This window comes from Oncorhynchus gorbuscha, linkage group LG04 (genome assembly GCF_021184085.1).
Source record: "Oncorhynchus gorbuscha isolate QuinsamMale2020 ecotype Even-year linkage group LG04, OgorEven_v1.0, whole genome shotgun sequence".
NCBI lineage: Eukaryota > Metazoa > Chordata > Actinopteri > Salmoniformes > Salmonidae > Oncorhynchus > Oncorhynchus gorbuscha.
Window position 1 is genome coordinate 43,785,497 of NC_060176.1, and position 25,219 is coordinate 43,810,715.

Sequence of the window (25,219 nt, forward strand, 5' to 3'; positions counted from 1 at the left end):
AAAAGGACACTAAAATAGTACTGTCGTATGGTGGAAATAGGTACTAAAATAGAAAAGGACACTAAAATAGTACTGTCGCACGGTGGAAATAGAAAAGGACACTAAAATAGTACTGTCGCATGGTGGAAATAGAAAAGGACACTAAAATAGTACTGTCGTATGGTGGAAATAGAAAAGGACACTAAAATAGTACTGTCGTATGGTCTAAATAGAAAAGGACACTAAAATAGTACTGCCGCATGGTGGAAATAGAAAAGGACACTAAAATAGTACTGCCACGTGGTGGAAATAGAAATGGACTCTAAAATAGTACTGTCGTATGGTCTAAATAGAAAAGGACACTAAAATAGTACTGTCGTATGGTGGAAATAGAAAACGACACTAAAATAGTACTGTCGCATGGTGGAAATAGAAAAGGACACTAAAATAGTACTGTCGTATGGTGGAAATAGAAAAGGACACTAAAATAGTACTGTCATATGGTCTAAAATAGTACTGAAATAGAAAAGGACACTAAAATAGTACTGTCGCACGGTGGAAATAGAAAAGGACTCTAAAATAGTACTGTCGTATGGTCTAAATAGAAAAGGACACTAAAATAGTACTGTCGTATGGTGGAAATAGAAAAGGACACTAAAATAGTACACTCTAAAATAGTACTGTCGCACGGTGGAAATAGAAAACGACACTAAAATAGTACTGTCGCACGGTGGAAATAGAAAAGGACTCTAAAATAGTACTGTCGTATGGTGGAAATAGAAAAGGACACTAAAATAGTACTGTCGTATGGTGGAAATAGAAAAGGACACTAAAATAGTACTGTCGTATGTTGGAAATAGAAAAGGACACTAAAATAGTACTGTCGCATGGTGGAAATAGAAAAGGACACTAAAATAGTACTGTCGTATGGTGGAAATAGAAAAGGACACTAAAATATTACTGTCGTATGGTGGAAATAGAAAAGGACACTAAAATAGTACTGCCACGTGGTGGAATTAGAAAAGGACACTCTAAAATAGTACTGCCGCATGGTGGAAATAGAAAAGGACACTAAAATAGTTCTGCCACGTGGTGGAAATAGAAAAGGACACTCTAAAATAGTACTGCAGCATGGTGGAAATAGAAAAGGACACTAAAATAGTACTGCCACGTGGTGGAAATAGAAAAGCAAGCGAATGACAGTAAAACCAGCTACTGTATGCACACACAGCATCTCAGTCTTGGTAATGTGTTATTACTGGAATACATTCATAGGTGATACTAAAGGAAGCTAGACAGGTAACTAAAACATGATTTAATACAACACAACAAGGTATTTCATATCCCGTTGGGCAAATGAATAAAAGTTGTTTTCCCTTTAATATCATTCAGCTGCGTTTTGCTTTTGAATGGAACAGAAAAGTTTTATTGTTGCCTGGGGAGTTAAATTTTATTTAGAATATTTTACAAATAATTTAAACCAACCATCTAAACGAATGAGGCAGGCGATGTGGTTATTTGGTCCAGGGTGTGTGTCCCTGTGTGCCAGAGTGTGTGCCTCGCGTGGGAACGTATCGTTTGCCTCCGAAAGGTGGCTTTCATTTTGGAACCCTCATGCCACATTCCAACTGCCTTGATTCCTGCAAGCAGGCTGGCAAATATTTACCGTAATTTCAAAAAATGTTTATTTTTCTCCATAATCCATGCAAGCTGGCACGAGCTCCTTATATAGTATCCACTTATCATCCTGCTATTTGCGCTGGAAGGGCGATGGTTGCTAGCAGCACATTGAAGGTTTTTTAAATTATTTTGTTTCCCCCCCGTCTTTCCAGCAGTCCCTATGCATTTACCATATACCGTTAGATGACATTTTCCCTATTACTTGCACTAAAAGGGGAGAGATAAGTGCAACCATGTGTTTTTGTTTTTTTAAGCATCCTCGTCTTTCCATTTCCCTGTGCCTCGTTTGTCTGTCGCCCATTATGCATGTTGTAATTGTGAATGCAGGCATGACCCTGTTCTCTGGGATTGAGGTTCAACCTCAGGCTAGTTTGTTTGGTCATCGGTCACTCTACTCCCTGCAACTCTCAGCACAGTACTACAAGACACATTTCTTCCTCGAGCATTCCTGTAGTAAAGTGGCAGGGCTCGGAGAAAGCCCCAATCAAATACAGATGGACACACGGGGGTTGTTTTTAATAAGGTGAAAACATTTATACATTTCAATGTGAACAGATTTGGGGTCAAATCCATGTCAGTCACATTGTTAGCTCAGGAAATGAACTGGAATCCGTTAATAGAAAATAAGGAAATTAAATGAATTTACTCCGACAAATAATAAGAAACTCCTCCGTAAAGATCACTGACCTGAAATGACTTTTCAGGAGGAGATGAGAGGAGACTATTGAGAGAGAGCCTGCAGTATGTCTCTCCCCCCCCCCACTGTTCCTCTGTAGGTGTGGCGAGGCTGTGGAGAAGAACAAGCACCTGATCACGATGGACCAGAAGGAGTACCAGCAGGAGCTGAAGAAGAACTACAACCGTCTGCGAGAGAACCTGCGGCCCATGCTTGAGAGGAAGATACCCGAGCTCTACAAACCCATCATCAAACCACGCTTGGAGAATAGGTAACTAGTGCTGCGAGGGTTGACGGGTTTAGGGTCATGAAATATTGTGTGGATGAAGGGCTTGTGGGTAGCGGTTGGTTGAGTAAACATGTAAAAAAAATATTTAAAAAATGTATAATTCTTGTGCAGGCTATGTTTACATTTTCTTTAAATTATTTTTGGGCTGTGCCATTAGTGCATAAACCTAAGCTTTAGGGCCTAACTTTACGTGTGCCAAATAACCTACACACCAATTGCGAAACCACTTTTAGGAACAGGCAGAAAAAGTGAACATTTGAGCCACTGAGGCAAAAAGGACAACGCGTAAAGCTGCAAAATGGAAAATAAAGAGAAGGGAGGGCCAGAAAGGTCATGTTTGGGAAAGATTTGGTGACATGGTAAAAGAGGATGATAGCAGTGCTGGCTATGTTATGTATTGATTGTGAGCCGCTACACAAATACCACAGTCACAAGACGGGGACTTCACATAGGTCTAACGCACGTCAAGGGAACTGTAGCCTACTGTTTAGATGGGTTGAATGGAAACTGAAATCTGGACACTGACTCTAGGTCTATAACCTTTCACACAGAACTCCTGCAGGATTAAGCATTTATTGCAGTAAAATGATACACCAAAAACATTTTGACTCGGGAACAGGAGGGGAGAAATAAGATTTCTTTCTTTCAGCATTTTGAAAGAATGCTAATGTGCATTTGGGGACCGTATGTAGAGGTGCCATCATTATCATCAAATCTGATAAGATTTCAGTTCGGCCTGGATGCATATTTTATGTGGCTTGAAATACGATCAGAAACATGTTGGGTTGTCTTCACAGCTTACTATTTCCTGACAATCAATCAAACTGATGTAATTTGGAGATTTTAAACAGAAAATCTTTCACATTTTTAGGCTTAGTTATTGGATTTTCTCCCCGGTCCCTAAAAGTCTTTGCTCCGCGAAAGAAGCAGAGATGACAGAGCACTTTACCGATGTCAACTACATTGAAGCATTCATTCAATCATTTATGACATTATTCTGGTGAGCAATGGTTTATTTAGTCTTCAAGGCCACATATATTGACAGAAGAAAAGCTGCATATATCTAAGTACCAAAATATCAGGAAATACAGTATAAGCAGAAACATAGCTACACTGAACAAAATTATAAATGCAACATGTAAAGTGTTGGTCTCATGTTTCATGAACTGAAATAAAAAATCCCAGAAATTTTCCAAATGCACTAAAAGCTTATTTCGCTAAAATGTTGTGCACAAATGTGTTTACATACCTGTTAGTGAGCATTTTTCATTTGTGAAGATAATCCATTAACCTGACAAGGAAGCTGAATAAACAGCATGATAATTACACAGGTGCACCTTGTGCTGTGGACAATAAAAGACCACTTTAAAATGCCACAGATGTCTCAAGTTTGCAATTGACATGCTTAATGCAGAAGTGTCCACCAGAGGTGTTGCCAGAACATTGAATGTCAATTTCTCTACCATAAGCTGCCTTCAACGTCGTTTTAGAGAATTTGGCAGTACGTCCAACCAGCCTCACAAGCGCAGACCACTTGTAACCACACCAGGACAGGACCTCCACATCTGGATTCTTCACCTGCAGGATTGTCTGAGGGGGTGTGGGGAGAGGAGAGTGCTGAGGAGTGTTTCTGTCTGTAATAAAGCCCTTTTGTGGCAAAAACCTCATTCTGATTGGCTGGGCCTGGCTCCCATTGTGGGTGGGCCTGGCTGCCAAGTGGGTGGTCCTATGCCCTCCAAGGCCCACCCATAGCTGCACCCCAGCCCAGTCATGATAGATTAGGGCCTAATTTATTTATTTTGAATTCACTGATTTCCTAATATGAACTGTAACTCAGCAAAATCTTAAATTGTTTCATGTTGCGTTTTATATTTGTGTTCAATATATATTAGGCAACAACAACAGTGCACCCGTTGTTCAAAAATCATTCTGCCGTCTCTGACTGTAGCCTACAGCGTATTTTTCTTTTTGTTTTTTGTTTGGTAATAATAATTGCCAGCAAACACGAATACATACATACAAAACACCCCCCAGTCCCGCCCCGCCCGAGGACCTAAGGGATCAAATGAAATAAAAATGACTAAAATTACAATAGCAGCACATACATCATGAAGTGTTTCAGCAGTTCAAAGTGCCTTCTTTAGCTCCATGAATGCGAGCGGTAGACAGCTCCATATAAATTACATCCCAAAAATGGAGGATCCCATTGACGGATAGAGAGTGAGTGTGGAGGCTTCCGTTGAACTGCAACTAAAACATTGAGCCACGCCTGGAAGACCTCTTTACCATAAAGTATCAAGAGGAAGAGGTTTATAAGAAGTTGCCATTTTGGAAACTAGACCCTTTGAGTTGAATAACAATCTGTAGGATGTAGCATCAAAGCTGACTTCCAAGGTACACCATGAGCCCTAAGGGCAGACCTGAGCCTTAAATAAAAGAAAAATGATACGGTAGGTAGATTTAAAAGGGTCTTTTAAGATCTTGGCATGAACAATGTCCCTCATACCACTTACTACACGGATTCTCTATTCTTCCATTGAGGAAAACGTATTGGTCGACGACCAAGTAAAAGACCCGAAGAACCCACATGCCATTTACATATACCACCATTTGTCTGCGGTGCGGCAGGTAGTAACCAGCTGTGTTTGTTACAATGGGACCAAAACGTAGCTTACATGGTTTGATAGAAATGGCTACCGGCACATTTTCTATATTTGCGGGTTAGGGTTGGGTGCGGGCATCAGATTTTCACTTTATCACATATAGTCGGGCGGAAGGGTTAATAGCAATTGCGGGCGGGTGTGGGTAAACAACTACAGGTAACGCATTATCAAAGTGTGCCATGCAGGGTTGAGTCCAGTTGGGACCAAATGTGAGGGGAAATGCCACCCTATTCCCTATTTATTACCCTATTTTTGAACAGATACCTGTGGGCCCTGGTCAAAAGTAGTGCACTATATAAGGACTAGCGTTCCATTTGGAACACTATTGATACCTGAATCTGTTTCATAAGAATGCTTCATTCAATTGAATGTTCACCCTATCACCAGTGCGGTTTGCTTCTGTCCTCAATGTGACAGTGGCTGTGTATTATTATTATTATTTTTAAATGTTGCCTATTCCACCATGCAAATGTAATTAAACAGTCACATCCTCTCCTCCTCTCCCTCTATGCTCTCCCCTTCAAAGAGATTCCATCAAACGGCTCAGTTTCCGCAGAACCCCGGAGGAAAACTCCTGAGAAGGACAGATTTATCTATCTGAGAGAATCTCCAGAGGCCGGAGAAGTAAGGATGTTGTAAAAGTAGAAGAGGAGGGAGCTATCAGTCCTCATTCACCATGGAAGAGCAGTACACATGATTACACAATGGAGGACTTACAATCATGTCTGAATCAACACAACATTGCAATACATTGTCATTGCTTGTTGTTTCTTTTTTACAAGAAGCACAAATACATTGTGTGAGACCATAATGAGCACATTACGTAGCAGGTAATGTGCAATATTGAGCAAATTTGGCATTTATCCGTTTTTTTACATTGCTAGTTCTCCTGAGTTCTATGATTACTGTGAGTCCTAACGATGCTGCAAACTGCTGTGGGTTTGAGAAAGAAGGGTAAAAGTCCCACATTATAGTCCTTGCAGGGCCAGGGACTGTGTGTGTGTGTGTGTGTGTGTGTGTATGTGCGTGCCCGTGCACCACAATACAAGGGAACATGTTTTCTTTTTGTAAGTGTCCTGATAAGGAATGCATGAAATCTGACTCATACTAAATGACTGACGATAAATCACTCTGTTCTCTGCAAAAGTCCTCCTGGACTTGCACTTGTATGTGTGTAACTCTATAGACTCTCACACTGTAAAAATAGAACTCTCCAGTTAACTCGTAATGCTATATTTGATATATACTTAGTGTACAAAACATTAATATTGAGATGCACCCCATTTTGCCCTCAGAACATCCTGAGGGCAAAATTTGTCGGGGCATGGCTAGAAGGTGTCGAAAGCCTTTTGCAGGGATGCTGGCCCATGTTGACCACAATGATTCCCACAGTTGTGTCAAGTTGGCTGGATGTCCTTTGGATAGTGGACCGTTCTTGATACACACGGGAAACTGTTGAGCGTGAAACACTCTGCAGCGTTGCAGTTCTTGGCGCACAAATGTTCAAAGGCATTTAAAAAATGTGTCTTGACCATTCACACTCTGAATGGCACACATACACAATCATGTACATTGATTGAAGTGGATTTAATAAGTGACATCCATAAGGGATCATAGACTGATAAATTATATCCAGGTAAAAGCTATGTCATGGACAGAGTTCCAAGTGTTTTGTACACACTCGGTATATATATATATATACAGTGCCAGTCAAAAGTTTGGACATGTCAATTCATTCAAGGGTTTTTACTTAAAAAAAAAAAAAACTATTTTCTACATTGTAGAATAATAGTGAAGACATAAACTATGAAATAACACATATGGAATCATGTAGAAACCAAAAAAGTGTTAAACAAATCAAAATATATTTTAGATTCTTCAAATTAGCCACCCTGATGACAGCTTTGCACACTTTTGGCATTCTCTCAACCAGCTTTACCTGGAATGCTTTTACAAAAGTTTTGAAGGAGTTCCCACATATGCTGAGCACCTGTTGGCTGCTTTTCCTTCACTCTGTGGTCCAACTCATCCCAATCCATCTCAAATGAGTTGAGGTCGGGTAATTGTGGAGGCCAGGTTATCTGGTGCAGTACTCCATCACTCTACTTCTTGGTCAAATAGCCCTTACACAGCCTGGAGGTGTGTTGGGTCATTGTCCTGTTGAATAACAAATGATAGTCCCACGAAGTGCAAAACAGATGGTATGGCGTATCGCTGCAGAATGCTGTGGTAGCCATGCTGGTCAAGTATGAATTCTAAATAAATCACAGACAGTGTCATCAGCAAAGCACCATCACACCACCTCCTCCATGCTTCACATGGGAACCACACATGCGGAGAACATCCGTTCACCTACTTACAAAGACACGGCGTTGGAACCAAAAATCTCAAATTTGGACTCATCAGGCCAAAGGACAAATTTTCACCGGTCTAATGTCCATTGCTCGTGTTTCTTAGCCCAAGCAAGTCTCTTCTTCTTATTGGTGTCCTTTAGTAGTGGTTTCTTTGCAGCAATTTGACCATGAAGGCCTGATCCACGCAGTCTCCTCTGTGCAATTAATGTTGAGATGCGTCTGTTACTTGAACTCTATAAAGCTTTTATTTGGGCTGCAATTTCTGAGGTGCAGTTAACTCTAATGAACTTATCCTCTGCAGCAGAGGTAACTCTGGGTCTTTCTTTCCCGTGGGGGTCCTCATGAGAGCCAGTTTCATCACAGCACTTGATGGTTTTTGCGACTGCACTTGAAGAAACTTTCAAAATTCTTGAAATGTTCCAGATTGACTGACCTTCATGTCTTAGTAATGATGGACTGTCATTTCTATTTGCTTATTTGAGCTGTTCTTGCCATAATATGGACTTGGTCTTTTACTAAATAGGGGTATCTTCTGAATACCACCCCTACCTTGTCACAACACAACTGATTGGCTCAAATGCATTAAGAAGGAAAGAAATTCTACAATTAACCTTTAACAAGGCACACCTGTTAATTGAAATGCATTCCAGGTGACTACCTCCTGAAGCTGGTTGAGAGAATGCCAAGAGTGTGCAAAGCTGTCATCAAGGCAAAGGATGGCTGCTTTGAAGAATATCAAATCTAAAATATATTTTGATTTAACTTTTTTTGGTTACTACATGATTCCATATGTGGTATTTCATAGTTTTTGATGTCTTCGCTATTATTCTAAATCAAATGTATTTATTTATATAGCCCTTTGTACATCAGCTGATATCTCAAAGTGCTGTACAGAAACCCTATTCTACAATGTAGAAGATAGTAAAAATAAAGAAAAACCCTGGAATGAGTAGGTGTGTCCAAACTTTTGACTGGTACTATATACAGTTGAAGTCAGAAGTTTACATACACTTAGATTGGAGTCATTAAAACTTGTTTTTCAACAACTACAAATGTATTGTAAACAAACTATAGTTTTGGCAAGTCGGTTAGGACATCTACTTTGTGCATGACACAAGTAATTTTCCAACAATTGTTTACAGACAGATTATTTCACTTATAATTCACTGTATCACAATTCCAGTGGGTCAGAATTTTACGTACACTAAGTTGACTGTGCCTTTTTAAACAGTTTGGAAAATTCCAGAAAATTATGTCATGGTTTTAGAAACTTCTGACAGACATAATTTGAGTCAATTGGATGTATTTCAAGGCCTACCTTTAAACTCAGTGTCTCTTTTCTTGACATCATGGAAAATCTAAAGAAATCAGCCAAGACCTCAGAAAAAAATTGTAGACCTCCACAAGTCTGGTTCATCCTTGGGAGCAATTTCCAAATGCCTGAAGGTACCACATTCATCTGTACAAACAATAGTAGGCAAGTATAAACACCATGAGACCACGCAGCCGTCATACTGCTCAGGAAGATGAACATATTTTGGTGCGAAAAGTGCAAATCAATCCCAGAACAACAGCAAAGGACCTTGTGAATATGCTGGAGGAAACAGGTACAAAAACATCTGTATCCACAGTAAAATGAGTCCTATATGGACATAACCTGAAAGGCCGCTCAGCAAGAAAGAAGCCACTGCTCCAAAATAGCCATAAAAATGCCAGACTATTGTTTGCAACTGCACATGTGGACAAAGATTGTACTTTTTGGAAAAATGTCCTCTGGTCTGATGAAACAAAAACAGAACTATTTGGCCATAATGTCCATTGTTATGTTTGGAGGAAAAAGCAAGCCGAAGAACACCATCCCAATCGTGGCAGACTGATGCACTTCATAAAATAGATGGCATCATGAGGGTGGAAAATTATGTGGATATATTGAAGCAACATCTCAAGGCATCAGACAGGAAGTTGAAGCTTGGTTGCAAATGGGTCTTCCAAATGGACAATGACCCCAAGCATACTTGCAAAGTTGTGTCAAAATGGCTTAATTAAGGACAACAAGTCAATAATAGAAAATGTGTGGGCGGAACTGAAAAAGCGTGTGTGAGCAAGGAGGCCTTCAAACCTGACTCAGTTACACCAGCTCTGTCAGGAGGAATGGGCCAAAATTCACCCAACTTATTGTGGGAAGCTTGTGGAAGGCTACCCAAAACGTTTGACCCAAGTTTAATAATTTAAAGGCAATGCTACCAAATAGTAATTGAGTGTATGTAAACTTCTGACCCACTGGGAATGTGATGAAAGAAATAAAAGCAGAAGTAAATAATTTTATCTTACTCTGACATTTCACATTCTTAAAATAATGTGTTGATCCTAACTGACCTAGGATTGGAATTTTTACTATAATTAAATGTCAGGAATTGTGAAACACCTTAGCCAAATACATTTAAACTCAGTTTATGTAAACTTCCAACTTCAACTGTGTGTGTATGTGTGTGTGTATATAATTTTTTGTTAGCATATTATGTCTATGTAGATACTAACAAATATTAATTTATTATGTGTTCACAAATGCATCAAGGCACATACATCATAACTGATGCCATCACCAACCAAACCTAAATGGCAAATCTGTATGTACACAGAGACTGAAATGCTATTTAGACGACACATCAGAGAATGAAAATACAAATGTTTACAGTTATGATACATTTATTTTATTTTCTTCATGAAAATCTATATTTTAGATAACATATAGTATCATCACTTTAGTTGGCAGTAACAATATTGAAACAATGTTGTTTACCATGACTAAATGTGACAAAGCCAATGCACATATCAAGTTTGTTTTTGTTGTTGAAAAAATTGTATTAGGTGCCAAAATAAAGACATCCTACAATCTATGTTTACTCTACCAACAAGACAGGTTTCAAGTATTTGCCCAGGCTCTTAATTTTGTTTGTTAATGTTGATGTCATGTTGTAGAACTGTCATGTATACCAATAGAGAAACCATTTGTAATTCTACTGGGAAAACGCAATAATCTGATTAGAAATACTTCGGGGCAAAGAGACATATTAATATATGGCTCTGCATATGGGTATTCATTCACATTATATTCTGTGTTCTGTTACAATGTAGTTGCATAATAGTACAGTAAGTGAGTATCGGACATACTGTAGGTAGTGGCCTACCAATAAACACTGGATTCCTTGTTTTTCATTTTGTGGTATTTTTAATCTGTTGTTCAGCAGTGCTTTATTGAAAATGTTGGATTTGAATTAATTATAAAGCACACATATCAATGCCATTCAATTGTGTAGGCTACATCTTTGCTGTGGTCATTATTGCCCCACTTATCACTCACTACATTATCATTAGACTTAGCATAGACTAGAGAACTCATGATTTCACAAACCACATTCTTGCAAATATATATACTTTCGTCAATAGCTTAAAATGTTGGATAAATATCCACCTTCAGTTACATGGAAGCCTGAATTGGAATTTAGAACATCTCGAATAGGCCTACAGATTTAACTAGATTCGTAGTATACCCCTCTGCTATATTCAGATAAGCAACCTCGTTTTTATTTTACCAGTGCGCAAGAGCTCCTTTATATAGCTCCACCTGGAAGATTACAACAATAGTCTAGGTACAGTAGGTTAATTCATGACTAGGTTTACTTTCGTATCATAGAATGCATCATATAATCCACATTTCCATTGTATAACCTATCCGTTTTTAATCATAATTCACTATAAAGAATATCTATACAAAAGCATTACACAAATTGGGAAATTATTTTAATACACGGAAAATACACCACTGGACAGAGTATTTTCCGCGTGAAAAATAGGCAACGTTCCCGGGCGCGCATTTTCCCCACCCTGATGTATATTTTGGATTTGTACTTTAGCATGTGTTACTTTGATTTTCTTTTACCATTGAAGTGTTTTGTATGTTATTATCAGGTTATATTAAGTTGCACTGAGATTGAACTACAATTGTTTTTTTTAATACAATTGCCTACATACTGTATTGTAATAAAACATGCAGGGAACAGGTCTCGAACCCTCGACCTTCTAGCCAGTGGTCCGGCGCGCTATCGACTGTGCCGCAAAAGCATGGTCGATCTACTTCACGTCGCCTGAATATGACGGCATAAACCCTTGCCATGGACATGCTCGTACTGTCTGTGCCTGGAACTGGATGCAGCCACTCCAACCAGGTTAGTGCCTACGACAGTCCACAAAACAGAGCATTACTGTTTTCGTATTCGCCATAAGATCTTATGTATTGAATGCACAGGTCTTGTCTCCTTTTACAGAAAACACTGTTAGGAAATTAACCCGCTTTCGTTTTAAAACCATGCACATGTGGCTGAGGCTCCAGTAAGTTTTCCGCCATCGGATGCTTTATTTGAGAGACGACCTGCCACCTCCCCTCTCTCACCACTAACGAAAGTAGATTAATATAATATATAAATATGTAGAAACAAGTAAGAGTTTAGCCTACAAACCTAAATTAAGCAAAATGCCGCAATGATGGAAATACCTTCAAGTTGACATACATCATACATGTCAATGTGACATTTATCATGATGTAAAAGTACCAACTATTCACCGTGCATGAGTGGCAACCCAAAGTGTGTGTGGAGTATTAATTATTATAGGCTACCTACTCATCACATAAAGGTTTACTAAGGACTGCTGTGAAACTATAGAGAGAGCAATAGTAATGTTTTGTTGAACAAAGCCTATGGGAAAATGAATGGAATTTTTGGTTAAACGCCACAAATATGGTCTCTGGTAAACACCGGCTTAAGAGATCTTAAAAGTTTTGCTCTATGAAATAATCTTCAGCTGCCAACATCACTTTTTGTGAATTTTGAAGCATTTATGTAATAAAATTAACACAACGCACATAAAGGCTTTCCAAATTCACAAAGGTCGTGTTAACTGACTGATATTATCTCATAGTACAAAACATATCAGATCTCTTAAGCCTGTGTTTACCAGCGTTTCGCGGCGGCCGGGAAGACTAGTGGTTAGAGCGTTGGGCCAGTAACCAAAAGGTTGCCAGATTGAATCCCAGAGTTGAGGAGGTAAAAATCTGTCATTCTGCCCCTGAACAAGGCAGTCTACTTTCCATCAGACACTTGGAGAAGAATCCACCTTTCAGCAGGACAATAACCTCAAATGAAAACGGCAAATATTGTATAATCTAAGTTTGCAAAGCACTTAGAGACTTATCCAGAAAGACTCACAGCTGTAATCGCTAACATGCATTGACTCAGGGGGGGTTGAATATTTATCTTATCAAAATATATATATTTATTTTCCATTAACAAACATTTGATAAACATTAGTAGAGTATTTTGTGTAGATTGTTAACAATTTGTATTTTATTTTAATCCTGCTTTGTAAAACAACGAAATGTGGAAAAAGTCCAGGGGTGTGAATTATTTCTGAAGGCACTGTATGTCTCTGTGTCACTTTGTTTTTATTCTCCTACTTCCTCTCAGGGAGAGACATTTGAGGAACTCACACTGTACAGTTTAATTACAGCTTTGGCCTGCCAAGCCTCCATAACCCTGAGGCTGGAGCAGGGGAAATGGAAATGCTAGGTTGTAACGGCAAAGTGGCTGGCTGGCTGGCTCTCATAGGGGACCTGCAGTTTACTGTGAAACAGTTTGCTTTTTGGAGCTTGGACCTGTAGGCCTGCGGATCCATTTCCTCCCAAAATAAATATGTATACAGTATATATATAAAACATTTTTGGCTGGGGGACTCAGTCGGGGTCTGAGTCCCCCAGCCAAAAGTGCAATTTCGAAAAAGTGCAATTTCGAGATGTGGATAATTAGTTTTTCTCTTGTTATGTTAGTCACAGACAGTCACTCAATTAGTCCATGTCAGAAATTATTTTTGATTGGTATTGTATGTCTGTCAGGCCTATATAGAGCCTTCGGAAACTATTCAGACCCATTGACTTTTTCCACATTTTGTTACGTTACAGCCTTATTCTAAAATAGATTAAATAAATACAAATCCTCAGCAATCTACACACAACACCCCATAATGACAAAGCAACATTATTGCAAAAAAAAACTGTTAAGCCAGATTTCGTTAGCCTCCTGAGGTTGAAGAGGTACTGTTGCTCCTTCTTTACCACATTGTCTGTGTGGGTGGACCATTTCAGTTTGTCAGTGATGTGTACGCCGAGGAACTTGAAGCTTTCCACCTTCTCCACTGCTGTCCCATCGTTGTGGATAGGGGGGGTGCTCCCTCTGCTGTTTCCTGAAATCCATGATCATCTCCTTAGTTTTGTTGACGTTGAGTGAGAGGTTAGTTTCCTGGCACCACACTCCCAGAGCCCTCACCTCCTCCATGTCGGCTGTCTCATCGTTGTTGGTAATCAAGCCTACTACTGTTTTGCCATCTGCAAACTTGATGATCGAGTTGGAGGCGTGCATGGCCACGCAGTCATGGGTGAACCTTGGAGTACAAGAGTGGGCTGAGCACGCACCCTTGTGGGGCCCCAGTGTTGAGGATCAGCGAAGAGGAGGTGTTGTTTCCTACCTTCACCACCTGTGGGCAACTTGTCAGGAAGTCCAGGACCCAGTTGCACAGGGCAGGGTTCAGACCCAGGGCCTCAAGCTTGATGATGAGCTTGGAGAGTACTATGGTGTTGAATGCTGAGCTATAGTCAATGAACAGCTTTCTTACATAGGTATTCCTCTTATCCAGATGGGACAGGACAGTGTCCAGTGTGGTGGCGATTGCATCGTCTGTGGATCTATTGGGGCGGTAAGCAAATTGAAGTGGGTCTAGGGTGGCAGGTAAGGTGGAGGTTAGAGGTTGACCGATTATGATTTTTCAACGCCTATACCGATTATTGGAGGACCAAATAAGGCAGATTTATTCATTTGTATTAATGACAATTACAACAATACTGAATTAACACTTTTATTTTAACTTAATATACAGTGTGCTCCAAAATTACTGGCACCCCTGACTGGCAATGCACAAACAATGCTGAAACAAACATAAACAATATAATTATAGAGAGAAACTCAAAATACCAACATGTGAGAAATACTGTACTTTAATGTTTCAATGGAACCAACCAAAATAATTTATTGATTTCATTAAAAATAAATGTCCTCCAAATCAAGGTTTCACAATTAATGGCACCCTTAATGAAAGATTATTGTAAATAACATCTACCAAAATTAAACCACAAATTAAATTCCACTTAAGTTTATGTAAGTCTTAAGGAACTATATTGAGCCATTACATCACTTCCTGTTTCACTAGGGTATAAAAATGAGGTAACACGCATGCAATATCCCACTGTCATCCAACACTATGAAGAAAACAAAAGAACTAGCGGTTCAAAAGAGACAGATGATCATAAACCTTCATAAATCTGGTAATGGCTACAAGAAGATCCACAAATGATTGAATATACCACTGAGCACTGTCAGGGCAATTATTAGAAAATTAAGAAGATATGGAACAGTTGAAAACCTCACAGGTAGAGGACGCAAATGTATTTTGCCCCCCAGGATAGGGAGGAGGATGGTGAGAGAAGCAACAAAATCCCCAAGAATCACTGTGAAAGAATTGCAGGCCTTGGTGGCGTCTTGGGGTCACCAGGTTTCAAAAAGCACCATCAGATGCTACCTCATATGTTGGTATTTTGAGTTTCTCTATAATTATATTGTTTATATTTTTTCAAGTATTGTTTGTGCATTGCCAGTCAGGGGTGCCAGTAATTTTGGGGCCCACTGTATATAATACATCAATCAAATCAATTTTCCCTCAAATAAATAATGAAACGTGTTCAATTTGGTTCAAATAATGCATAAACAAAGTGTTGGAGAAGAAAGTAAAAGTGCAATATGTGCCATGTTAAAAAGCTAACGTTTAAGTTCCTTGCTCAGAACATGAGAACATATGAAAGCTGGTGGTTCCTAGGTTCCTATATATCCTAGGTAATATTCCCAAGTAAGAAGTTTTAGGTTGAGGTTATTATAAGAATTATAGGACTATTTCTCTCTATACCATTTGTATTTCAAATACCTTTGACTATTGGATGTTCTTATAGGCACTTTAGTATTGCCAGTGTAACAGTATAGCTTCTGTCCCTCTCCTCGCACCTACCTGGGCTCGAACCAGGAAGACATCTACAACAGCCACCCTCAAAGCGTCGTTACCCATCACTCCACAAAAGCCGCGACCCATGGGGAACAGAGCAAGGGGAACAACTACTCCCAAGTCTCAGAGCAAGTGACATTTGAAATGCTATTGAAATGCTATTAGCGTGCACCCCGCTAACTAGCTTGCCATTTCACTTCGGTTACACCAGCCTAACTTAAACAGCGCAATGTTTGAAGCATTGCGAAGAGCTGCTGGCAGACGCAGAAAAGTGCTGTTTGAATGAATGCTTACGAGCCTGCTGCTGCCTACCACCACTCAGTCAGACTGCTCTATCAAATATCAAATTATATACTTAATTATAACCTAAACACACAGAAATAATATGGTAAAATCCGGAAACTATAATTTAGAAAATAAAATGTTTATTCTTTCAGTGAAATATGGAACCGTTCCGTATTTTATCTAACGGATTGCATCCATAAGTCTAAATATTCCTGTTACATTGCACAACCTTCAATGTTATGTCATAATTATGTAAAATTCTGGCAAATTAGTTCACAATGAGCCAGGTGGCCCAAACTGTTGCATATACCTTGACTCTGTGTGCAATAAACGCAAGAGGAGTGACACAATTTCCCTAGTTTAATATTGCCTGCTAACATGAATTTATTTTAACTAAATATGCAGGTTTAAAAATATATACATCTGTGTATTGATTTTATCCTCTTAAGACTCTAGGGGCAGTATTGCATTTTTGGATAAAAAGACGTGCCCGTTTTAAGCGCGATATTTTGTCACGAAAACATGCTCGACTATGCATGGAATTGATAGCTTTGGAAAGAAAACACTCTGACGTTTCCAGAACTGCAAAGATTTTCACTGTGAGTGCCCTAGAACACAAGCTTTAGGCAAAACCAAGATGTTACTGCAACCAGGAAATGAACAGGATTTCCGAAGCTACGTTTTGCATTGTCTCCTTATATGGCTGTGAATGCCCCAGGAATGAGCCTACCCTTTCTATCGTTTCCCCAAGGGGTCTGCAGCATTGTGACGTATTTGCAGGCATATCATTGGAAGATTAACCATAAGAGACTACATTTGCCAAGTGTCCGCCCGGTGTCCTGCGTGGAAATTGTTGCGCAAAACTCAGCTGCTGGTATTTTTCCATGGGATTCAGAGAAAAACCATGCTTCCACGAACGGCATATCAATGAAAAGATATTTGACAAAACACCTTGAGGATTGATTCAAACAACGTTTGCCATTGTTTCGGTCGATATTATCGAGTTAATTCGGAAAAAAGTTTGACGTGTAGGTGACCGAATTTTTGGTTCGTTTCGGTAGCCAAATGTGATGTACAAAACGGAGCGATTTGTCCTACACAAAGAATCTTTCAGGAAAAACTGGACATCTGCTATGTAACTGAGAGTCTCCTCATTGAAACATCTGAAGTTCTTCAAAGGTAAATTATTTTATTTGATTGCTTTGCTGGTTTTTGTGAATATGTTGCGTGCTAAATGCTACGCTAAATGCTAAGCTAGCTATCAACACTCTTACACAAATTATTGATTTTCTATGGTTCAAAAGCATATTTTGAAAATCTGAGATGACAGTGTTGTTAAGAAAAGGCTAAGCTTGAGAACAGGCATATTTATTTCATTTCATTTGCGGTTTTCAGAAATCGTTAACGTTGCGTTATGGTAATGAGCTTGAGCAGTAGTCACGATACCGGATCCGGGATGGGGGGACGTAAGAAGTTAAGAAAGGCATTGATGTTTATGGTTGGGTACATTCGTGCAACGATTGTGCTTTTTTCGCAAATGTGCTTTTGTTAAATCATCCCCCGTTTGGCAAAGTTGGCTGTCTTTGTTAGGAAGAAATAATCTTCACAGTTCGCAACGAGCCAGGCGGCCCAAACTGTTGCATATACCCTGACTCTGTTGCACAGAACGCAAGAGAAGTGACACAATTTCCCTAGTAAAAATAAATTAATGTTAGCAGGCAATATTAACTAAATATGCAGGTTTAAAAATATATACTTGTGTATTGATTTTAAGAAAGGCGTTGATGTTTATGGTTAGGTACACATTGGTGCTTTTTTCACGAATGCGCTTGTTAAATCACTCGTTTGGCAAAGTAGGCTATGATTCAATGATAAATAACCAGGCACCGCATCCATTATATGCAACGCAGGACAAGCTAGATAAACTAGTAATATCATCAGCCATGTGTAGTTAACTAGTGATTATGATAAGATTGATTGTTTTTTATAAGATACGTTTAATGCTAGCTAGTACCTTACCATGGCTCCTTGCTGCACTCGCTTAACAGGTAGTCAGCCTGCCACGCAGTCTCCTTGTGAAGTGCAATGTAATCGGCCATGATCGATGTCCAAAAATGCAGATTACCGATTGTTATGAAAACTTGAAATCGGCCCTAATTAATCAGCCGACCTCTACTGGAGGTGATATGATCCTTGACTAGTCTCTCAAAGCACTTCATGATGACAGAGGTGAGGTGCTACAGGGCGATAGTCATTTAGTTAAATTACCTTTGCTTTCTTAGGTACAGGGACAATGGTGGCCGTCTTGAAGCATGTGGGGACAACAGACTGGGAAAGGGAGAGATTGAATATATCTGTGAACATACCAGCCAGCTGGTCTGCACACGCTCTGAGGATGCGGCTATGGATATCATCTGGGCCGGCAGCCTTGCGATGGTTAAATGTCTTACTCACGTCAGCCACGGAGAAGGAGAGCCCACAGTCCTTGATAGCGGGCCATGTCGGTAGCACTGTATTATCCTCAAAGCGAGTGAAGAAGGGGTTCAGCATGTCCGGAAGCAAGACGTCGGTGTCCACAACGTGGCTGGTTTTCCTTTTATAATCCATGATTGTATGTACACCCTGACACATACGTCTCGTGTCTGAGCCGTTGAACTAGGACTTTGTCACTATACCAACGTTTAGCCTGCTTGATTGCTTTGCAGAGGGAATAACTACACTGTTTGTATTCTTCCATATTCCCAGTCCTCTTGACCTGGTTAAATGCAGTGGTTCGCGCTTTCAGTTTTGTGCGAATGCTCCCATCTATTCACGGTTTCTGGATGGGGTTGGTTTTGACCTGTTGAGTGTAGGGGGCAATATTTTGATGTTTGGATGAAAGACGTACCCAAATTAAAATGCCTATTTCTCAGGCCCAGAAGCTAGAATATGCATATAATTCAGATTAGGATAGAAAACACTCTAAAGTTTCCAAAACTGTCAAAATATTGTCTGTGAGTATAACAGAACTGATATTTCAGGCGAAACTAGGAAGTGCCTCTTAATTTGAAAGCTCCCTGTTCCATTACATGCCTTCCCTCCATTTAAAGGGATATCAACCAGATTCCTTTCCCTATGGCTTCCACATGGTGTGAACAGTCTTTAGACATAGTTTCAGCCTTTTATTATGAAAAATGAGCGAGAACGATCACATCGCGTCAGTGGATGGCTGGGTGCCAGCAGAGTTTTGCATGAGCAACAGCTTGGAGCAGACATCTTCTCTCCTATTGAAAAACCTACGGTCCGGTTGAAATATTATTGATTATTTATTGTAAAAACAACCTGAGGATTGATTATAAAAAAACGTTTGACATGTTTCTACGAACTTTACGGATACTATTTGGAATTTTTGTTTGCCCCGTTGTGACACATTTATTGTGTAACTGGGAGTCTTGTGAGTGCAAACATCCGAAGACCATCAAAGGTAAATGATTAATTTTTATTGCTTTTCTGACTTTTGTGACCAATATTCTTTGCTGCTCGCTGTTTGTAATGTTTTGTCTGCTGAGATAGATGTCCTTACATAAACATTTGGTTTGCTTTAGCTGTAAAGTTTTTTTGAAAGCTGACACACCAGGAGGATTAACAACAAGCTAAGCCATGTTTTGCTATATTGCACTTGTGATTTCATGAAAATTAAATATTTTCAAGTAATTTGAATTTTGAGCTCTGCAATTCAGCGGATGTTGACGAAAATGATCCCCCTAACGGGATGGGCGCGCCAAAAAGTTAATAGGCACAGTGGTTACAAGATCTCCTATGCACTTCCTGATAAACTCATTCACCGTATCGGTATATGTATCGATATTATTTTCTGAAGCTACTCTGAACATATTCCAGACCGCGTGATCAAAACAATCTTGAAGCTTTGAATAGTCCTTACCACGGGTGCTTCCTGTTTGAGTTTCTGCCAATAAGTAAGGAGGAGCTATATGGAATCGTGGTCCGATTTGCCGAATGGAGGTCGGGGGAGGGCCTTATATGCATTCTGGAAGGTAGTATAGCAATGGTCGAGCGTTTTAGCAGCATGAGTACAACAATCATAGAATTTCGGGAGCCTTTTCCTCAAATTGACTTTGTTAAAATCCCCAGCTACAATAAATGCAGCCTCAGGATATGTGGTTTCCAGTTTGGATAAAGTCCAGTGAAGTTCTTTGAGGGCCGTCGTGGTATCCGCTTGAGGGGGATATAGACCGCTGTTGCTTTGGTTGCCGGAAATGATCTCGGGAGATCGTACGATCGGCATTTGATTGTGATATATTCTAGGACGGGTGAACAGAAGGGCTTGAGTTCCTTTATGTTACCACAGTTACGCCATAAAATATATACCTCCACCCTTCTGCTTCCCGGAGAGATGTTTGTTCCTGTCGGTGCGATGTACTGAGAACCCAACTGGCTTTACAGAGTCAGACAGTATATCTCGAGCGATCCATGCTTCTGTGAAGCAGAGCAGGTTACAATCACTGGTGTCTCTCTGAAAAGCAACTCTCGCCTTGAACTCATCAATTTTATTAACCAGAGATTGGACATTAGCGAGTAAAATAGTCGGGAGCGGTGGGTGGTGTGCATGCTTCCTAAGTCGGACGAGAAGACCGCCTCTAGTACCTCTCCTTCGCCGGTGTTGTTTTGGGTCAGCCTCTGGAATTAGTTCAATTGCTCTGGGGAGAGCAAACAAAGCATCCGCTCCAGGGAAGTGGTAATCCTGCTCGTAATGCTGGAAGTTCTGGTGAGTTACCGACGCTCTAATATCCAATAGTTCTTCCCGGCTGTATGTAATGACACAAAACAATTCCTGGGCTAATAACGTAAAAAAGAGTACATAAACAAACAAAATATTGCAGAGTTGTATACAAGCTAGTCGCGATGTTGACATCTTCGTTGGCACCATCATCATATCATGTCAGTGGCCTCCATCATTCTTAAAAAGAAGAAGTTTGGAACCACCAAGACTCTTCCTAGAGCTGGCTGCCAGGCCAAACTGAGCAATCGGTGGAGAAGGGCCTTGGTCAGGGAGGTGACCAAGAACCCGATTTTCCCTCTGACAGAGGTCCAGAGTTCCTCTGTGGAGATGGAAGAACTTTCCAGAAGGACAACCATCTCTGCAGCACTCAACCAATCAGGCCTTTATGGTAGAATGGCCAGACGGAAGCCACTCCTCAGTTAAAGGCACATGACAGCCCACTTGGAGTTTTCCAAAAGGCATCTAAAGACTCACAGACCATGAGAAACAAGAATCTCTGGTCTGATGGAACCAAAATTGAACTCTTTGGCCTGAAGCCAAGCGTCACGTCTGTAGGAAACCTGGAACCATCCATACGGTGAAGCCTGGTGGGGGCAGCATCATGCTGTGGGGATGTTTTTCAGTGGCAAGGACTGTGAGACTAGTCAGGATCCAGTGAATTATGAATGGAGCAATGTACAGAGAGATCCTTGATGAAATCTTGCTCTAGAGCGCTGAGGACCTCAGATGGGGCGAAGGTTTCTTAGATATTACTGCACTGTCGGAACTAGAAGCACAAGCATTTCGCTACACTCACATTTACATCTGCTAAACATGTGTATGTGACCAATAAAATTTGATTTGATTTGAGGTTCACCTTTCAACAGGACAACGACCCTAAGCACACTTCGTGACAAGTCTCTGAATGGTCTTGAGTGGCCCAGCCAGAGCCCGGACTTGAACCCGATCGAACATCTCTGGAGAGACCTGAAAATAGCATTGTAGCGACGCTCCCCATCCAACCTGACAGAGCTTGAGAGGATTTGCAGAGACAAATGGGAGAAACTCCCCAAATAGAGGTATGCCAAGCTTGTAGCGTCATACCTAAGAAGACTCAAGGCTGTAATCGCTGCCAAAGGTACTTCAACAAGGTTCTGAGTAAAGGGTCTGAATACTTATGTAAATGTGATATTTCAGTTATTTACTTTTAATAAATTTGCAAAAATGTATAAAAACTGGTTTTGCTTTGTCATTATGGGGTATAGTGTGTAGATTGATGAGGGAAATAAACAATTTAATGAATTTTAGAGTAAGGCTGTAACGTAGCAAGATGTGGAAAAAGTCAAAGGGTCTCAATACTTTCCAAAGCCACTGGATGTGGACCACCTTACCTGGCTGATAAGGTTGATATGTACTGTATACTGTACATATTGATTGAACACTCTATCAGTTGATTGATTGATTGACATTGTGTTTTCCTCTAGAATTAAATAGATGACCTCTGAAATGGATGGTGATGGTGATATGGACCCAGGCAGGGATGACTTGCCCCTCAGAGCCAACACCAACCACATCCTGGTCAGACACTATGTCTTGGACCTGGACATAAACCTTCAAACTAAGGTTATCACTGGTACTGTGGTGCTCTTCCTGGAGCCAGGCGCACTGGCTGGAGATGGGAATGGGGCTGGGGAAGGCGCCCCAACCCCACCCCAAACATCCCAGACTGATGACTCCTGGGAGGATGAGAGACACAGAGACTTTACCTTAGTTCTGGACTGCTGTGACCTCACTGTGTCAAAAGTAGAGGAGTTGGACGTGACCTCTGTGTCAGATATGCAGGGTCTCCTAAAGGAGGTCAAGGGTGAGGGGTCAGGTGTTGGCCCACAACCAGACAGCCAATCAGCTGTGCTCATTCAGAGGCTGATCTCCCTACCGTCCACCCAATGGAAAAAGAAACACCACCTGTACTTCCAGTGCAGTCATGCCCCTGCTTCTGAGGGCGGGGGACCCCTCATCTTCCACATTGACCGCTGGAGCCTGCAGGTGAGGAAGAGGGGGGTTCGGACCATCCAGGAGTTCCCCCGAGCCCTGAGGGTCTGCTACAAGACCAAGCCGGAGGGAGGCTCTGTCAGGTGGACTAAAGATCAGGACAACAGGTGGGACATCAATATCTACTGTATGCTTCATGCTCAGACTGATAACATATAGGACAGAAGTTGTTTCCATCTGTCTACTCTCAGGGTGAAACAAACTATCCAGTAGATAAACCAAGATAAACCTGTCCCATGAACAGTACGATGAAGGAAGTTGTTTACCGTTTACTCCTCTAGGTCATGTGTTTACACCGCCGGCTCCCCCATCAACAACCGTGCCCTCTTCCCCTGTCAGGAGCCTCCTGTCGCCATGTCGACGTGGCAGGCCCAGGTACGAGCCCCTAGGGAGTGTGTGGTTCTATTGAGTGGAGAGAACCAGGCCCAGCCCACGCACCTGCACCACACAGGTACTACACTCCTGATCAGTGTACAGCGGATAAGTGCAAAGTGGTACAGTTCACCAGTCCACTCACCCACTCTCTGTCTCTCTCTCCCTCCTCTGTCTAGGTCTCTCTAGCTGGGACTACTATGTAACTATGCCTATGCCTGCCTCCACTTTTACCTTGGCAGTGGGTTACTGGCGCCAGGCCACAGCACAACTTTCCACAGCACAGCTTACCCCTCCTGTGCAGGGTACAAGGGCAGGGGCCTCCCATACGCATGCTGGCAGGTATGATTTATTTCCCATAAGACCCCTCCTCTCTTGTCTCCCCCCCTCCCCCCACCCCCCCCCCCTCGTGGTTTCCCTCCAACCCAGCCATACCAGGCGGTAGAACCAGGTCTTCCCCAGCAGTGCTTTCCCCTGCCCTGAAGAGTTCACCACAGGCTAAGGGTTTGAGGGCTCCACCACCATGCTGGCAGCTCTGTCATTCTTCCCGTAATACCACCCTTTCTACCTCCTCCTCTCATGGTTTCCCTCCAACCCAGCCGTTAACCCCAGGGCTTCTCCTGCTACAAGGAGGGCCTTTTTATCCTCAGTGAACGGCTAGAGGAAACTTGGAACACTGAGATGGAGTTACTGTAACTGAATGGAAGTCCAATTAAATGTAATGTTTGGGTTTTCTCTGGCTTTCCTGTGTGATACAATGTTCCATATTTCCATCCCTCTCGTTTCTAAGCCCGTAGTCAAAATAGCGAAAATACAAGCCTGAATTTTTTTCCCCCCTTCTCCCCATCACACAGCTTGGACCTGAATCCATTCACCAGCCCACAGTCTACGGTAGTCTACTCAGGCCTGAAGGATGAGAAGCACTCTGAGAGCGACTGCTCAGGTCTGGGCGATCACAACTTCACCTGTTGCCATGCGGATTACCCCTGTCCATTCACCGACCCATCCGCCTGGAGCCAAGAGGTGGTCCCTCACCGGATGTTTGCCCCGTCCTCTCTGCTGCAGAAGGCCCAGGTCCAGGTCCTCCCCCTTCTGCCTGGCTGCCTGGCTGCAGCCCACGCTACCCTGGGGGTCCATCCCTTCCCCCGCCTCGACGTACTCATCGTCCCAGCAAGCTTCTCTAGTCTGGGCATGGCCAGGTAAGACTGGAGGGAGGACTGGAGGAAGGGATATGTATCGAGGAATAGATCATTTCACCACTCATGCACGCCTGTTTTGTTACTTTCAAATCTGCTGTTTTATTTACATTTGCAACTCGTTGACATGACTTCTTTGCATTCGTGAACATGAACACTCGTAAAGCACCAGTGGCAGCCATGTTTCCCTCGTGTGTCTATATCCTTAATGGAAATATACAGATTCCACGTTTGCAATAAAGCTGAATAGCAGACAACCCCATGAACCCCAGTCCAACACCCCAACCCTTGGTCGACCCTCCAGTTGAAAGAGTCTGCTAGCCCCCATTCACCTCCTCGGCAGTGCTCGCTCAGACAGCCAGTCAATAGGGCTCTGTGTGTGTCCATGTTGTGTTGTTGACCTGGTCTCCAGGTACACTGGTCTGCTTGTGTCGGGCTGTTTAGTCTGCAGAGTGGAGGTCTGATGTTTAGAGGAAACCCACGGGTTGGCACACTGCTTTACCCCATCAACAGCCCCCCCCGTATATCTCACGATGCTGTTGACCTCTCTCTCTTTCTCTCTCTTCTGCACAGCTGTCTTTCCTATTTTCCTCCAGTTCTCTCCTCGTCTTCCTATATTAAGGCCTTGGGGGTTAACCACCACTCTGTTGATGTTTTGACTGCCCTGAAGCAGTCAAATTGCCCTGTTGGACAGCTACTGTAGCAGTTCACCTCCTCCATGCATTCAGACTTTCATCCTATCCTATTTTGCTCATCC

At 41.6% G+C, this 25,219-nt stretch overlaps 2 protein-coding genes across 5 annotated transcripts in view; both read left to right on the top strand.

Annotated features, from left to right (window-relative positions):
• dock8 (dedicator of cytokinesis 8) overlaps window positions 1-6,764 on the top strand; it is a 100,361-nt gene extending 93,597 nt beyond the window's left edge. For both annotated transcript variants that reach the window (XM_046346870.1, XM_046346871.1), the window contains exons 46-47: window positions 2,436-2,606; window positions 5,814-6,764. In XM_046346870.1, the coding sequence (XP_046202826.1) occupies window positions 2,436-2,606; window positions 5,814-5,865 (223 nt within the window). In that variant the 3' untranslated portion in view covers window positions 5,866-6,764. The remainder of the gene's footprint in view (window positions 1-2,435; window positions 2,607-5,813) is intronic.
• A 5,051-nt stretch (window positions 6,765-11,815) lies between these two features.
• The window catches only part of LOC124034121 (aminopeptidase O (putative)), a 122,524-nt gene continuing 109,120 nt past the window's right edge, over window positions 11,816-25,219 (top strand). For 2 of the 3 annotated variants that reach the window (XR_006838524.1, XM_046346872.1), the window contains exons 1-5: window positions 11,816-11,867; window positions 22,327-23,001; window positions 23,176-23,345; window positions 23,446-23,608; window positions 24,121-24,465. Coding sequence is in view for 2 of the 3 variants with exons in the window: in XM_046346872.1 (XP_046202828.1) it covers window positions 22,337-23,001; window positions 23,176-23,345; window positions 23,446-23,608; window positions 24,121-24,465 (1,343 nt within the window). In the remaining variant the exon portion in view is untranslated. Of the gene's footprint in view, window positions 11,868-21,897; window positions 21,922-22,326; window positions 23,002-23,175; window positions 23,346-23,445; window positions 23,609-24,120; window positions 24,466-25,219 lie in introns of those variants that run through there. The other variant, XM_046346873.1, reaches the window with a different exon arrangement.